Source organism: Jaculus jaculus, chromosome 7 (genome assembly GCF_020740685.1).
Source record: "Jaculus jaculus isolate mJacJac1 chromosome 7, mJacJac1.mat.Y.cur, whole genome shotgun sequence".
Classification (NCBI taxonomy): Eukaryota; Metazoa; Chordata; class Mammalia; order Rodentia; family Dipodidae; genus Jaculus; species Jaculus jaculus.
In genome coordinates, this window is record NC_059108.1 from 22,560,897 (window position 1) to 22,577,340 (window position 16,444).

Genomic DNA, 16,444 nt, shown 5'->3' on the forward strand with positions numbered 1-16,444 from the left:
AAACTCATTGTCTTGGTGTCTCTCCATCGCCATACAGACTTGCCTACTGATTATCCTAGAAAGTTGACAACCATAGTCATACAAAAGTTAAAAAAAAAAAAAAAAAAAAAAAAAAAAAAAAAAAAAGGATGACTGGAGAGATGGCTTGGTGGTTAAGGTTCTTGCCAAAGCCTGACGACCTGAGTTTGATTCCCCAGTACACACGTAAAGCCAGATGCACAAAGTGGCGCATGTGTTTGGAGTTCATTTGCAGTGACTGAAGGCCCTGGTGTGCCTATTCTCTCCTCCCTCCCTCTCTCTCTTTCTCTCTGCCAGGCATGACAGCATATGCCTTTAATCCTAGCACTTAGAAGGTTCAGGTAGTAGGATCACTCTGAGTTCAAGACCAGCCTGAGACTACATAGTAAATTCTAGATCAGCCTGGACTAGAGCAAGACTCTACCTGAAAAACAAAAACAAAAAGAAAACTAGGCTGCCTGCTCCCTTCCTCAGTGAAGAACTGAGCATAAGGAAGGGAGCCTCACTTGATCTAACCTCCAATGCCAGCTTAATCACAGCCTTGCCATTTCAGGAAAGGTTCTTTTTTTTTTTTTTTTAACCAACAAAATTGGCATTGAGGCTGAAGATGTGGCTCAGTGCAGTGGCTGTTGTAGACACCTTCTCGTTGCTGGCACAAAACACCTGACCAAAGCAGCTTGTGGAAGCTAAAGGGGTTTATGTTGGCTTAGAGACTAGAGGATGGCAACTACATGATGGCAGGGGAAAATGTGGCATGAGCAGAGGGTGGACATCATCTCCTGGCCAACATCAGGTGTTCAAAAGCAGCAGGAGAGAGTGCCAAACACTGGTAAGGGGAAGCTGGCTGTAATACCCATAATCCTGCCCCCAGCAATACACCTCCTCCAGCAAGGCTCAACTTCCCAAATTGCTGCCAGCTGGGAACCAAGCATTCAAAAACACTAGTTTATGGGGGACACCTAATTCAAACCACCACAGTGGTCAAGGGCTTGCCTACATGCTCAAGGCCCTGGGTTCAATCCTGAGCACCCACCTCTCCCCACCCAAACAATGAAAAGAATAGCTGTCTGTCTCCAGCAGGGTTTGGTGGCCCATAAAGCCCGAGCACTCTGGAGGTAGAGAAAGGATCAGGACTTAAAGGTCAGCTTGGGATAGATGAGACCCTAAAAATATATGAGCAAGTGTGCACAGGTTATGTGAAAATAGTACCCCATTTAATAGAAAGGACTCGCTGATGCATGGATTTTGATGTCTTTGGGTGGCCTATAGCCTATGGATGCTGGATACCAAGGGCTGAGTGTTTATCACCGAAATAGCAATTTTAGGTGTGTGAACTGACTTATATTTCAATAAGACAATTGGGGGTAATCCAACTTAAAGAAAGCAAATGGAAGTTTTATCACAGCCAGTTTACAGGGCAACAAATACACTGCTTTCTCTTTTCCCATTTATAGGGCAAAAGATGACTCTCCTCCTATGAACTATGTGGCAGTAAGGCAGTAAACTTGCTTTGGGTTCGTTGTGTGTGTGCATGTTGCATTTGTGCATGGATGTGTGCGTGGACATGTGTGTGCATATGGGGGAGGCCAGAGGACAGCCGCAGGTGTCATTCCTCAAATACCATCCGCCTTTTTTGAGAGAGGCCTGTCTCATTCCTGACAGGAATTCCTTTATTCCTGATAGCTGGACTTACCTGCTGACCAGCAAGCCTCAGAAATCTACCTGTAAGCACCCCCCTAGAGCTGAGATGATAAGAGGGCACCACCATGCCTCACTTTAAAAAAATATTTTATTTATTTGTTTAAATTTTATTTATTTATTTATTTATTTTCAAGAAGAGAGAGAGAGAGAGAGAGAGAGAGAGAGAGAAGACAGACACAGAGAGAATGGGCACACCAGGGCCTCCAGCCACTGCTAATGAACACCAGATGCACATGGGTACTGGGGAATTAAACCTGGGTCCTTTGGCTTTGCAAGTAAGTGCTTTAACTACTAAGCCATCTCTCCAGCCCAGTGCCTCACTTTTTGTTGTATGAATTCTGGAACTGTGACCTTGATCTTCATGCTTGCAAGGCAAGCACTTCACCAGCTAAGTCCTGCCCCACAGAAACATTTTTGTGCTAATTTCTTCCTTTCTTTCTTTTTTGTTTGTTTGTTTATTTTGAGGTAGGGTCTCACTCTAGCTCAGGCTGACCTGGAATTCACTCTGTAGTCTCAGGGTGGCCTCGAACTCATGGCGATCCTCCTATCTCTGCCTCCCGAGTGCTGGGATTAAAGGTGTGTGCCACCATGCCTGGCTTCTAATTTCTTTTTTAATAGAACAGGTGGGACTACTTCCAGGGTTCTAACATTCTGTGATTTTTATAACTGATTGTGGGGTGTAGTGGTGCTTACCTTTAATCCCAGCACTTGAGAGGCAGGGGTAGGAGGATCAGTCACTGTGAGTTTGAGGTCACCCTGTGAGACTACAGAGTGAATTCCAGATCAGCCTGGGCTAGAGTGAGACCCCCACCTCGGAAAAAAAAAATCATAAGAACTGAGGTAAAGAAGCACCTTTGCTTTTCATAATAAGCTATTCTTTTCAGATGGCCAAGTCGCTGTGATGGAACGTGCTCCGCAGAACAGGAAGCAGTGGCGGCATGAGCCACCAGCAACGCTGATGACCGCTTGGGCTGCGGCTCACCTGAGCAGTAGCTCGTTTTCCGCCAGTGAAGGAGAACGTGGTATGTGGTGTGTTTTTAACAGAGTTAGTGGCACCCTGAGGAATGAGTCAATGATTTGTAAATGCAGGGAGGGGACAACGATACCTTCAGCCTGGACAGAAAACTGAAGTAGCGAGAACTGAGAAGGTGTCTCCCCTAGTCTGAAGCTGATTTGCTCTGACCAAACCCGTTCCCAAAGCAGCAGTGAGTGGCATTCCCAGGACAAGGGCATTGTTATCTTTTTTTTTTTTTTTTTTTTTGGGTTTTCGAGGTAGGGTCTCACTCTAGCCCAGGCTGACCTGGAACTCACTATGGAGTCTCAGAGTGGCCTCGAACTCACAGCAATCCTACCTCTGCCTCCCGAGTGCTGGGATTAAAGGCGTGCACCACCACGCCGTGCTTGGCCTCATACTTTTAAACTCAAGTGATCCTCCTGCCTCAGCCTCCAGAGGAGCTGGGACTACAGACGTGCCTGGCTCTATGCTATACTATATTTACAATAGTAGAATCTCTTAATGACTTAAAATGACAACAATATAATTAACCTCGTCTATGTTTAAGCTTAGATTTATTCCTGATTTCTTCTTTATTGAAACAAAAAATCCTCTATCTTTATTAATGCTAGATTTTTAAACTAAGTGCATTCTTTACAAATAATGTGTAGGCTAGTTATGGCATTACACACTTAGGGTCCCAGCACTTGGAGGCAGAGACTGAAGATGGGCTTGGGGTTAGCCTGTGTAAGGGTTAATAAGTCTGGGGGTCCCAGCAAGTATTAAATGAGTCACAAGTTTCTGGGACATGCTGGCCCTGAAACAGGCTTTCACACAGAGGAAATTCTCTCAGGTTCCAAACCACAGCCTGATAAAGTCACCTGCTGCACAGGAATCACTGCCCCAGAGCATGCAAGCAGGCCTATTATTAAGAACTAGTCAAGCCAGACCTAAGAGTCATATCTGGGAAAACAAGTCAATGAATAAATAAAGTATAAAATGTAAACATTTACACTGGTAATACATAAAAGTAAATTTTATATCCATTTAACCCTACACAGCATATGAACTTTATGTGTTTTGATGTAAGGGGTCCAGCCAGGGCCTTGTCCATGCTGAGCACACACTCTGCTCCTTCTTTATAGTTGATTGGTGGGAAATTTTGAATGAAGGTAAGAAGATACTGTTCTTAGACAGATTTGGCATAACCTCTGACTCTGATAAAAACGAGTTTAAGGGCTGGAGAAATGGCTTAGTGGTTAAGGTGCTTGCCTGAAAAGCCCAAGGACCCAGTACCCACGGACGCCAAATGCACAAGGTGGCGCATGCATCTGTAGTTCATTTGCAGTGGCTAGAGGCTCATGCCCATTTCCTCTCTCTATCTGCTGCTCTCTCTTTCTCAAAATAAGTAATTCTAAAAATAACTAGCTTGAGATAACTAGTCTTATCTTTGATTTCCTTATTTGTAGAATCAGTTGTGATAGAACTGACCTCAATCTCAAAGGATTTTTTAAAACGTTGAATGAGATAATACATGTAAGGTGTTTATGAGCTAGCTAAATAAATTATATCTTTTAAAACAGGGTTAAGAGAGCTGGATGTGGTGGCGCACGCCTTTAATCCTAGCACTCAGGAGGCAGAGGTAGGAGGATCGCTGTGAGTTTGAGGCCACCCTGAGACTACATAGTGAAAGTCCAGGTCAGCCTGGGCCAGAATGAGACCCTACCTCGAAAAACCAAACCAAACCAAACCAAACAAAACAAAAACAAACAAAAAAACCAAACAGGGTTAAGAATATTGATTCTGAGCCAAGGGTGGTGGCACACTCCTTTAATCCCCACACTTGGGAGGTAGAGGTAGGATGATCGCCAAAAGTTCAAGGCCCCCCTGAGACTACATAGTGAATTCCAGGTCACCCAAACAAAACATCTACCCCTAATGTGGGTCAGTTGTTTTGTTTCTTGCAGTCTCTTCCTTATTCCTGACAGTTCTTTTTCTTGTCCTGTGTTTCCTAATAGGTTCAGCACAGCATGAATTAAGTGGTGATTGTATTAATTACTTTTCTGATCACTGTGATCAAACATCAGTCAAGAAGTATTTTAAGTAGGGAAAGACTTATTTCGACCCATGGTTTGAGGGGATACTGTCCTTCACGGCCAAGAGAGCACAGTGGTGGATAGCTGTATTGTGGAGGGAATGTGCAGCATCTGGTTGCTCATGTCCCAGGGGGGATCAGGAGCCAAAGATGGGGCAGGAAGCAGGGCCTAACTATGAGACTCCAGGCGCTCTGCTTAGCAACTCGCTTCCTCCAGCTAGAACCCAGCACCCAAAGGTTCCACAATCTCCCAAAATGGCACCAGCATCTGGGAATCAAGTGTTCAAAATACATGGATCTGTAAGGGACATTTCACATCTAAACCACACAGGTATCCATGGTGAACCCTGCCACCACCGGGATTTTCTGTCTCGGTGACATTCACTATTGGTATATAGCCCTCGTCGAGTGCAAAGGTTGGCCAACTTTAGTCTCACTTTGTTATCTTTCTATCAGTAGGAATAGTACAACAGTGGCTTCCTAAAGATGAAGAGTCAGAAACAGACTACAACAGTGAAGATGAGGAACTGGACCCAGGATCAGATGGTGACGATACGTAAGTAGGTCATGTGGAACTTAAAAGAAGCATTCGTACAAAGTGAAACTGCAGCCAGGCATGGTGGCACATGCCTTTAATCCCAGCACTCGGGAGGCAGAGGTAGGAGGATCGCCATGAGTTCAAGGCCACCCTGAGACTACATAGTGAATTCCAGATCAACCTGGGCTAGAGTGAGACCCTACCTTGAAAAACAAAACAAACAAACAAAAAAAAAAATAGAAGATGGTGAGCTGGAGAGATGGCTCAGAGGTTAAAGGTGCTTCCTTGCAAAGCCTGATAGCCTGGATTTGATTGTCTATATAAAGCCAGATGCAGAAAGTTGGCACATGCATCTAGCATTCCATTTTCAGTAGTGGGATGCCTGTCACGTCTATGCTCACTCTCTCTGCCTCTCTCAAATAAACAAATAAAAATATATTTTAAAAATATTTTATTTTTATTTATTAATTTATTTGACAAAGAAACGGAGAGAGTATGGGCACGCCAGGGCTTCCAGCCATTGCAAATGAACTCCAGACGCTTGGTCCCCCTTGTGCATCTGGCTAACGTGGGTCCTGGGGAATTGAACCTGGGTCCTTTGGCTTTGCAGGCAAACGCCTTAGCTGCTAAGCCATCCCTCCAGCCCCCCAATCTTTATTTTGGTTTATTTATTTATTTTTAAATATTTTTTAAAATTTTTCTTAACATTTTCCATGATTATAAAATATATCCCATGGTAATTCCCTCCCTCCCCACCCCCACACTTTCCCATTTGAAATTCCATTCTCCATCATATTACCTCCCCATTAAAATCATTGTAATTACATATATACAATATCAACCTATTAAGTATTCTCCTCCCTTCATTTTGGTTTTTTGAGGTAGGGTTTTGCTCTAGCCCAGGCTGACCTGGAATTCACTATGTAGTCTCAGGGTGGCCTCGAACTCACAACAATCCTCCTACCTCTGCCTCCCAAGTGCTGGGATTAAAGGTGTGTGCCACCACACCTGGCTCCCCCAAAAATATTTTTTAAAATGATAGGGGTTGGAGAGATTGCTCAGCAGTTAAAGGCACATTCTTGCAAAGCCTAGTGGTCTGGATTCAGTTTTGCAGAGTACACATGTCAAGCCAGATGCACAAAGTGGCACATGTGTCTGGAGTTCGTTAGCAGTGGCAGGAGGTCCTGGAGGCCCATACCCACTCACCCTCTGTCTGCCTTTCCCTCTTTCTCTGTGTGTGTCTTAAATAAATAAATAAATAAATAAATAAATAAATAAATAAATAAATAAGTAAATAAGTAAAAATTTAATGACAGATGATCAGAGACCTAGCTGAGGAAACCAAGTTTTACTATACTCACAAGTTTGTTTTAGCCCTTCATTCTTTTTTTAAGTTTACTTATTTTTATTGACAACTTCCATAATTGCAGACAATAACCCATGGTAATTCCCTCCACCCACTTTCCCCTTTGAAACTCTTTTCCTCCTATTATGATGACCTTACGTAGGTAGTGTCAGGCACTGTGAGGTCATGGATAGTTAGGCCATTTTGTGCCGGGAGGAGCATGTTGTAAGGAGTCCTACCCTCCCTTTGGCTCTTACATTCTTTCCACTACCCCTTCTGCAAGGGACCCTGAGCCTTGGAAGATGTGATAGAGATATTTTAGTGCTGAGAACTCCTCTGTCACTTCTTCTCAGCACTGTGGTGTCTTCTGAGTCATCCCAAGGTCATCACCATCTGAAAAGAGAAGCTTCTCTAACCAAAAGTGAAAGTAGCATTATATGGGTATGAACATTAAGAGAAGTGCTTGCTGGGCAGTTTGGTGAGCATAATATATACATTTAGCCAGACAGCAGCAGACGTTACACCTGCAGGACTTATGACTACCCCAGTTGTAGGTTTTCAGTATCAGAAATGTATTCCCTCCCATGGAGCAGGCCTTCAGTCCAATTAGAGGGCAGTTGGTTTCCCCCATGACAGACATGCCACTATTGCACCCGTTGGCTCATTTGGCCTCGCTGGCCAAATTTAAGGCTTGCAGTGTCCACAGGTGAGTATCTTCCCTGGTGATTTATCTTTCTCCCATTGAAGTGCATGCAGAATGGCTTCTTCCAGCTTTCTGTCAGCTGCTCTACATGGAGGAGGTTATCAGCTCAGCTCCAGCAGGATTTCTCAGTGACCTTGCAGCCCAAGTATGTGGAGTCTTCAGCAATAGGGTCTTAGCATCTATTCTTTTGTGTGTGTGGTGGGGGGAAAGAGGTTTGTTTTGGCTTACAGGCTTGAGGGGGAAGCCCCACGATGGCAGGGAAAACAATGGCATGAGCAGAGGGTGGACATCACCCCCTAGCCCTTCATTCTTAAGTACTGTGACTTCACCATTCCATTTGATATCGTGTAGCAGTAGAATCCATACTTTCTTCTAGACTCCATGTTTTTATACTTTAAAACCTTCTCAGCTCTTATCCTTTTGGCCAATATATACATCCTTGCATTCCTTTATAAAGTGCCATGAGAAACATTGTTGGGATTTTGATGGGGATGACATTACATTATGGGACCTGACATCTTTGTCATTATGAATCTTATTTAGGGGGCTGGAGAGATGGCTTAGTGGTTAAGGCACTTGCCTGTGAAGCCTAAGGACCCAGGTTCGATTCTCCAGGTCCCATGTAAGCCAGATGCACATGGTGACGCATGCATCTCGAGTTCATTTGCAGTGGTTAGAGGCCCTGGTGTCCCCCTTCTCACTCATTCTCTATCTTTCTCTCCCTCTGTCTGTCTCTAATAAATAAACAAAATATAAAAATTTAAAAATATTATTTAGGGCCAGAGAAATTGCTTAGTGGTTAAGGCACTTGCCTGCAAAGCCTAAGGACCCAGGTTAGATTCTCCAGGTCCCATTTAAGTCAGATGCACAAGATGGTGCATGTGTCTGGTGTTCGTTTGCACTGGGTAGAGGCCCTGGTGCACCCATTCATATTCTCTCTCTCTGCTTCAAATAAAAAAATAATAATAAGTCAGGTGTGGTGGCACATGCCTTTAATCTCAACACTCAGGAGGCAGAGGTAGGAGGATCACCATGAGTTTGAGGCCACTCTGAGACTACATAGTGAATTCTAGGTCAGCCTGGGCTAGAGCGAGACCTTACATTGAAAAACCTTCTATCTTTGCCTAATGAGCCAGATGTGGTGGTGCATGCCTTTAATACTAGCACTTGGGAGGTGGAGGTAGGAGGATCACTGTGAGTTCGAGGTCAGCCTGGCCTCGGGTGAGACCCTACTTTGCAAAATGAAAACAACAACAACAACAAAAGAATTAATATATTTGTAAGCAAAGAGAGACACACACACACAGAGAATGGGTTCACTAGGGTCTCCAGCCACTGCAAACAAACTCCAGATGCATGTGCCACTTTATACATTTAGTGTTACATAGGTGCCAGGGAATCAAATTTGGGTCCTTTGGGCTTTGCAGACAAATGCCTTAATTGCTGAATCATTTCTCCAGCCCCTCTGCTAAGTTCTTAACCATTTTCAAGGTGGACCAGATGTTCTACAGGTAGACATTGAATTCTCAATTTTGTATCTGAAGCCTGATTGGAGACTCTGGATCAGTTGAGAGACATACTTCCCCGTAATCACTGCTTGCATATGTCTAACTGGCCATAGTTAAATGATCAGAGCCAGGCCAAGCCCTTGCCAATTGTCCAGGATCTGGAAGGGCTAGGGTCTGAAGTGTATGTCCCCGCAGCTGGCTGTCCTACAGGACACTCTGCTCACTGCCAGCTGCACCTTTGGCAGGCCTCAGGTCCTGGGAGAATGGCTCCACCTCCAGCTACTACAAATGAACTCCAGATGCAGGCACCACTTTGTGCATATGGCTTTACGGGGTACTAGGGAATCAAACTCAGGTCCTTAGGCTTTGCAGGCAAGCACCTTAACTGCTGAGCCATCTCTCCATCCCCGAGTGAATTGTTTTTCTTGCTTCCCTTTGTGTCCCTGTACACATCTTTCACACTTAACAGGTTCTTGTTTTCATTTTTGAGTCTCCTCTGTTCTTGCCAGTGCAACCCTTGAAGACCAGGAGGATTTAGAAAAAAACAAACTCTGAGTAACGTGGCAAGATCCAATCTTTAGGAGAAAAATTCTTCCTCAGTAATTTATAACCATAGACTTGACTTCATTTGGGTTTGAGGTGTTAATCATAATCGTTGGATGGTCTGGAAACAGCTGCATTGAGAAATGAACATTAAACTTAACGTTAAAGGATAGTGCAGTGGTTTGAACGAAATCTCAAATCTCTCCCACCCCAGGATCATGTGTTTTGAGTACTTGGTCCTTGGTTTGTAGTTGGAGTCACTTCAGTTTCCAAGCTCAAAACTTCTGTATATTCAGAAATTCCTCTCCCCGCCCCCTTTCTTCTCTGAGGAAAAACTCTTTCTGCTGAAAGCCTATCCTTCCATGGGTCCTTTAAGCCTTAGTCTCCTTCCAGTGCCTGTGTCCATCCATCATTTGTTTCTTTTTCTTTTAAACATTTTAAAACATTTATTTATTTATTTATGAGAGAGGTAGGGGAGGGGGAGTGAGAGAGAGAGAAAGAGAATGGGCACACCAGGGCTTCTGGCCAATGCAGATGAACCCCAGACACATGTGCCACTTTGTGCATCTGGCTTTACATGGATACCAGGGAATAGAACCCAGTCCTTATGTTTTGCAGGCAAGCACCTTAACTGTTGAGCCACCTCTCCAGCCCTCTTCTGTATATTCAATGTCTTTATGGCAAGTTGAGTAGCCCTTATTTGAAATACAGCTGCTGTTCTAGCTGTACTGTTTTGGACTTTTGGATTAGGGATACTCATCTGAACCTCCTTTCTCTCAAGCATATAAATCATGTCCACCCCCCAATCCGCCCCTGCCGCCCAGTCACTGCCTATAGGTGACCCTTCAAGGCCAGGCTTCCTGAAAGAGGTACGCAAGCTCATTGTCCATTGTCATAACTTTCTCACCTCTCATTGTTATCTCAGTCCTTTCATGATGGCCCTGCTACCTGGCGCTCCTGGTAAACAAGGGCAACCTTCTCCCCAAGGTCATCTGTTACCATGAATTACCAAGGCAGGCCATCTCATCTTTATCTGACTCCTTCCTTGATTATAGTCACACTTAATAGCAGAAACAGCTCTGAGAAATGTAGCTAGGTGATTTCATCTTGTTGTGAACAAGATAGCGTGCACTTAACACAAGTCCACATTGTACAGCTCAGTTACTCAATGTGGCCTCTTGAGGCACTCAAGAGACAGTTCACACACAATGCACGAGGCTGTAGCTGGTGTTCACTGTTTTTTTCTAGTTCAGAGTACACACTAGAGCCACGTATGGTGGCATACGCCTTTAATCCCAGCACTTGGGAGGCAAAGGTAGAAGGATTGCCTTGAGTTCGAGGCCACCCTGAGACTATATAGTGAATTCCAGGTCAGCTTGGGCTAGAGTGAGACCCTACTTCAGAAAAAAACAAACAACAAACAAACAAAAAGGGTACACAGTAGTCAGGTGTGGCTGCGCACGCCTTTAATCTCAGCACTTGGGAGGCAGAGGTAGGAGTAGGAAGACAGGCGTGAGTTTGAGGCCACTGAGACTACAGAGTGAATTTCAGGTCAGCCTAGGCTAGAGTGAGACCCTGCCTCAAAAAAAAAAAAAATATATATATATATATATATAGTATACACTAAATTATAAAGAATATAAAGGGTGAGAAAGGGGCAGGTATTAGGGGGTGTGGGGCAATATGCTCAAAGTATATTATATACTTGTATAACATTGTCTTTAGGTTTCTCAGTATCAGGTACAATGAAAAAAAAAATTAAATGTAGTTGGAGTTAGGGAGCTGCTTGTAGGCCCGAGTTCAAGCCCCAGTAATCACATAAAAAACTGGGTGTGGGGGGCTGGAGAGATGGCTTAGCGGTGCTTGCCTGCCAAGCCTAAGGACCCAGGTTTGATTCCCCAGTACCCACGTAAGCCAGATCCACAAGGCAGCTAATGTGTCTGGAGTTCGTTTGCAGTGCCTAGAGGCCCTGTGGTGCCCATTCTCTTTCTCTTCCTCTATCTCAAATAAATAAATAAAATATTAACAGAAAGGAACTCGGTGTGGTCATACAAGCTTGTAACCCCAGTCCTGGAGACTCACTGGGGCTTGCTGGTCAACCATGAGAGACTCAAGGAAACAATGTAGAAAAGTTATAGAAGACAGCTGATATTCTCCTCTGGCCTCCACGTGCGTGGATGGGGTGCATGCAGCTATACACACATGCAGCAATATGCACACACACACCTACTATAACTACTACCAGACACACAAAGCGTGCTAGATATACAAATACAAAGTTGCCATCATTATCAGGGATTATGTACTATGTGTGCTACAATTTCTTTCTTTCTTTCTTTTTTTTTTTTTGCTTTTCAGGGTAGGGTCTCATGTTAGTCCAGGCTGACCTGGAATTCACTATATAGTCTCACGGTGGCTTTGAACTCATGACGATCCTAACCCCGCCTCCTGAGTGCTGGGATTAAAGGCATGCGCCACCACACCAGCAAGACTTTTTATACTGCTGGAGCACTGTAGGTTTGTTTGTTCATATCGCCACAAATGCCTTGAGTTTCAACATTTTGATGGCTATGTCATTACCAGGACAGGGGTATTTAAAAAAATTGTTTATTTGAGAGACAGAAAGAGGTAAAAAGACAGAAAATGGGTACATCAGGGCCTTCTGCCACTGCATTTTGTGCCTCTGCCTTTATGTGGGTCCTGGGGAATTGAATGTGGCTCATTAAGCTTTGCAGGCAAGTGCCTTAACAGCTGAGCCATCTTTCCACCCTTTCTTTTTTTTATGATTCTCTCAATTTTATCATCCTTTTTTTTCTTTAAATATTTTATTTATTTGAGATGCAGAGGGAAACAAAGAAGTAGAGAGGGAGAGAGAGAGAGAACTTAAAAATATTTTTATGGGGGCTGGAGAAATGGCTTAGTGGTTAAGCCCTTGCCTGAGAAGCCTAAGGACCCCAGTTCGAGGCTCGATTCCCCAGGACCCACGTTAGCCAGATGCACAAGGGGGCACACGCATCTGGAGTTCGTTTGCAGTGGCTGGAGGCCCTGGCGCGCCCATTCTCTGTCTCTCTCTGCCTCTTTCTCTCTGTCACTCTCAAATAAATAAAAATATTAAAAAATTTTTTTTTATTGGGGCTGGAGAGATGGCTTAGCCCTTAAGGCACTTGCCTGCAAAGCCTAAGGGCCCAGGTTTAATTCCCCAGAACTCACATAAGCCAGATGCCTATAGTGGTGCATACATCTGGTGTTTGCAGTGGCTGGGGACCCTGGTATGCCCATTCTCTCTCTCTCTGCCTTTCTCTCTCTCCCCTCTCCATCCCTTTCTCTTAATAAAAAAATATTTTTATTTGCAAGAGGAGAGAGAATGGGCACAAAAAGTACCTCTACAAACTCCAGACACATGTGCCACTTTGTGCATCTGGCTTTAAGTGGGTACTGGGGAATTGAATCCAGGTTGTTAGGCTTTGCAGGCGAGCACCTTAGCAGCTGAGCCAATCTCTCCAGCCCCAGAAGCATTTTGCAGTTCCACTCTAATCTTATGGGGTCACTGTTAAGAACATACATATATAATGACTATAATAGCAATGGGACCTTGGGCACGTGATTTTAACTTCTGAGCCTCTTTTTTTCTTCATTTTCGTTTTTTTTTTTTTTTTTTTTTTAGTTTTTTGAGGTAGGGTCTCACTCTAGCCCAGGCTGACCTGGAATTCACTACAGAGTCTCAGGGTGGCCTTGAACTCACGGCGATCCTCCTACCTCTGCCTCCCGAGTGCTGGGATTAAAGGCGTGCGCCACCACGCCCGGCTTCATTTTCTTTCTTTATATATGACTATAGTAGCTATGGGATTTTGGACATGATTTTAAAAAATATTTTATTTTTAGTTATTTATTTGACAGAGAAAGAGAGAGAGGGAGAGGGAGATTGAGAGACAGAATGGGCGCGCCAGGGCCTTCAGCCACTGAAAACAAACTCCAGACGCATGCACTCCCTGTGCATCTGGCTAAAGTAGGTCCTGGGGAATTGAACCTGAGTCCTAAGCCATCTCTCCAGCCCAGGCATGTGCATTTTAACTTTTGAGCCTCTTCCCTTCCCTTCTTTTTGTCTTCTTCTTCTTCTTCTTTTTTTTTCAAGGTAGGGTCTTGCTCTAGTCCAGGCTGTCCTGGAATTGACTATGTAGTCTCAGAGTGGCCTTGATCTCACAGCAATCCTCCTACTTCTGACTCCCAAATGTGGGGATTAAAGGCATGTGCCACCATGCCTGCCTTAAAATATTATTTATTTTCAAGCACAGAGAGGGGGAGGGAGGCAGACAGAGAAAGAGAGAGAAAATGGGTGCACCAGGACTTCTAGCTGCAGCAAATGCCAACACACCAATAAATTTTGCGTATCCCCGGATTGGATCCTTGTCTTATGAATTTAAAGAATTAAAATCCATAGACCAGAGAGCAAGGTTTTGAGAGACTTTATTAGATTAAGAGAAGGAAGAAGTACAGAGAGCTTCTGCCATGTGGAAGGCAGAAGTGGGTAGAAAGCCCATGTGAGAGCAGTGGTCCCTTTCCCCACCCCCCCACCCCCCGCCATCGTCCAGCACAACTGGGCCAGGACCTTAGGGGCTTAACATGTCATGGTCCTGGAGGTTCAGGCATTAGGAAAGATGAATAGCCAAAAAGAGGCTATGCCCACCTGGTAAACATCTATTTTTAATTTTATTGTGGTGGGCTTTATCCTGAGAGGGAGAACTGATTGGTCTGGGCTCAGAAAGGTCAGCACACCCGAGCAGGGGGCAAGAGAGGTGAGAGGTGCTGATTGGATGAGACTGGATTAGATGCTGAATGCTGCTTTTTAAAAAAATGTATTTATTTATTTATTTGAGAGAGACAGAGAGAGAGAGAGAGAGCGAGAGAGAGAATGGGCGCACCAGGGCCTCTAACCATTGCAAACAAACTCCAGACACATATATGGCTTACATGGGCCTGGGGATTTGGATCAGGGTCTTTTGGCTTTGCAGGCAAAGGTCTTACCCACTAAGTCATCTCTCCAGCCCTGAACGCTGGTTTTACTGAAGTAGGCAGTGTGACATCTCTTTTGGCTCCCCCTTTGGGCCCTTTCCTAACTGACTACCTGAAAGCAAAACTACCTACTTCCCCCTCAATATTAAGTGAAAGTACCCTAGGACAGTGATAGGCATATGCTAAGATCTTAATATGTGGCAGCAACTTTATTCTTTTTCTCCCCCCACCTTTTTTTTGAGGCAGGGTCTCACTGTAGCTCAGGCCAACCTGGAATTCACTCTGTAGTCTCAGGGTGGCCTTGAACTCATGGCGATCCTCCTACCTCTGCCTCCTGAGTGTTGAGATTAAAGGCATGCGCCACCATGCCTGGCTTCTTTCTCTCTTTTTGGTCCCAAGTGTAGGTGGACATTAATTAAAACTTGAGGACTGGTTTTCCCAACACTCGTTGTTTATTGGTCTTAGAAAAGCCAAACTGATACAGCAAATAAGTTATTAGCTGGGTGAAATCCAAATTTCCTATTACTTTGGGGGCAGGGAATTAAAAAGGAAGCTAGCTTTCATATTACAGCCTTCATGTCATAATGCTGATTTTTAATGTTATAATTTCAGAAATTTTGAAGAGTCTGAAGATGAGTTGAGAAACAAAGTAGTGGAATCCCTAGAAAAACTTGCCACTCCCAAAGAACAGGGGGAAGAGGCTTCCAGCTCCCCTAAAGATGTTGAGAAATCAGGAGAGAAAAGCAAGCCACCATTGGAAAAATCAACTGAAGGCCAGCATACTGCTTCTAATCCTCCCAATGATCCACTCTGCATCTCTGAGGGTGACCAAGGGACATCAGCAACCAGCTAAAATATGCAAGTGTGACTGTTGTTCTCTCATTGCTAAGGATCAGTGTCCTTTTTCTTAACCAGTATCCATTATTTGACCCATTTTACCCACTTACCTACCTAGATCATGTTGAGGAGAGGAGCAGCCCTGATGACTGGTTGTCTTAGGCTTGGCTCCATGTATGAAATTGAAATTGTTTGCTCAGACTTGCATGTGTTTATCTGAAGAATTAGCTGACTTAGAGAAATCGGCTTCCAGCTGTGTGTGGCAGCTAGCAAACTGGTCTTCCAAGACGTGTATCCACCCTTCAACCTCCCTTCTGAGCATCTCGTAGCATTTACGTACAGTCCAAGAGGGCACACACCACCACGACACTGGAATGATGCTTTTCCAAAGCCAAGAGTGACCTCAGACTTAGGGTGAGGAGTTGGCAAAAGAACAGTGTGAGAAGTGGGGGAGACCAATTAGCTACTAGAAACTCGCATAATTTCTTGTGGTTATGTAGCAGAAGTAACTTTTCTGCTGTGCTCACTGACAGATTTGCCACAGATATGTATTTATTCGTATCAAAGTCTCGGAGTCTAGTGTGCATCCACATATTAGACATAATGCTCTGAAAAGGCTGATAATAACACTGGTCTTTACCATAATTTTCGTTTGTTTGGTTGGGTTTTTTGAGGTAGGGTCTTGCTCTGTCCCAGACTGACCTGGAATTCACTGTGTGGTCTCAAACACATGGTGATCCTAATACCTCTGCCTCCCTCTCAAGTGCTGGGATTAAAGAGTATGCCACTATGCCTGACTTTATCTTAAGTTTGCTTGTAAGATACCTATCAAGGAATTGAAATCAGGTATGGGGGCTGGTGGTGTAGATCAGTGGCAAAGTATGCTTACCTATCTCCATGAGGGCTTGAATCCTAACACCTTCTCCCCCCCAAAAAATTATTTACAAGCAGAGAGAGACACAGTGAAGAGAGACAGAGAATGGGTACACCAGAGCCTCCAGCTGCTGCAAATGAACCCCAGATGCATGTGCCACTGTGTGTTAGACTTTACGTGGGTATCTGGGAATCGAACCAGGGTTGATAGTATTTGTAAGCAAGTGTCTTATCTGCTGAACCATCTCTCCAGCCCCATAGTGCTTCTGTATATCCGCC

The 16,444-nt window shown here is 44.3% G+C and overlaps 1 protein-coding gene across 1 annotated transcript in view; it reads left to right on the forward strand.

Annotated features, from left to right (window-relative positions):
- Nek5 (NIMA related kinase 5) overlaps nt 1-16,317 on the forward strand; it is a 68,968-nt gene extending 52,651 nt beyond the window's left edge. The window contains exons 21-23 of the mRNA XM_045154834.1: nt 2,604-2,741; nt 5,265-5,364; nt 15,068-16,317. Coding sequence (XP_045010769.1) covers nt 2,604-2,741; nt 5,265-5,364; nt 15,068-15,308 — 479 coding nt within the window. The 3' untranslated portion in view covers nt 15,309-16,317. The remainder of the gene's footprint in view (nt 1-2,603; nt 2,742-5,264; nt 5,365-15,067) is intronic.
- The last annotated feature ends 127 nt before the right edge of the window (nt 16,318-16,444 follow it).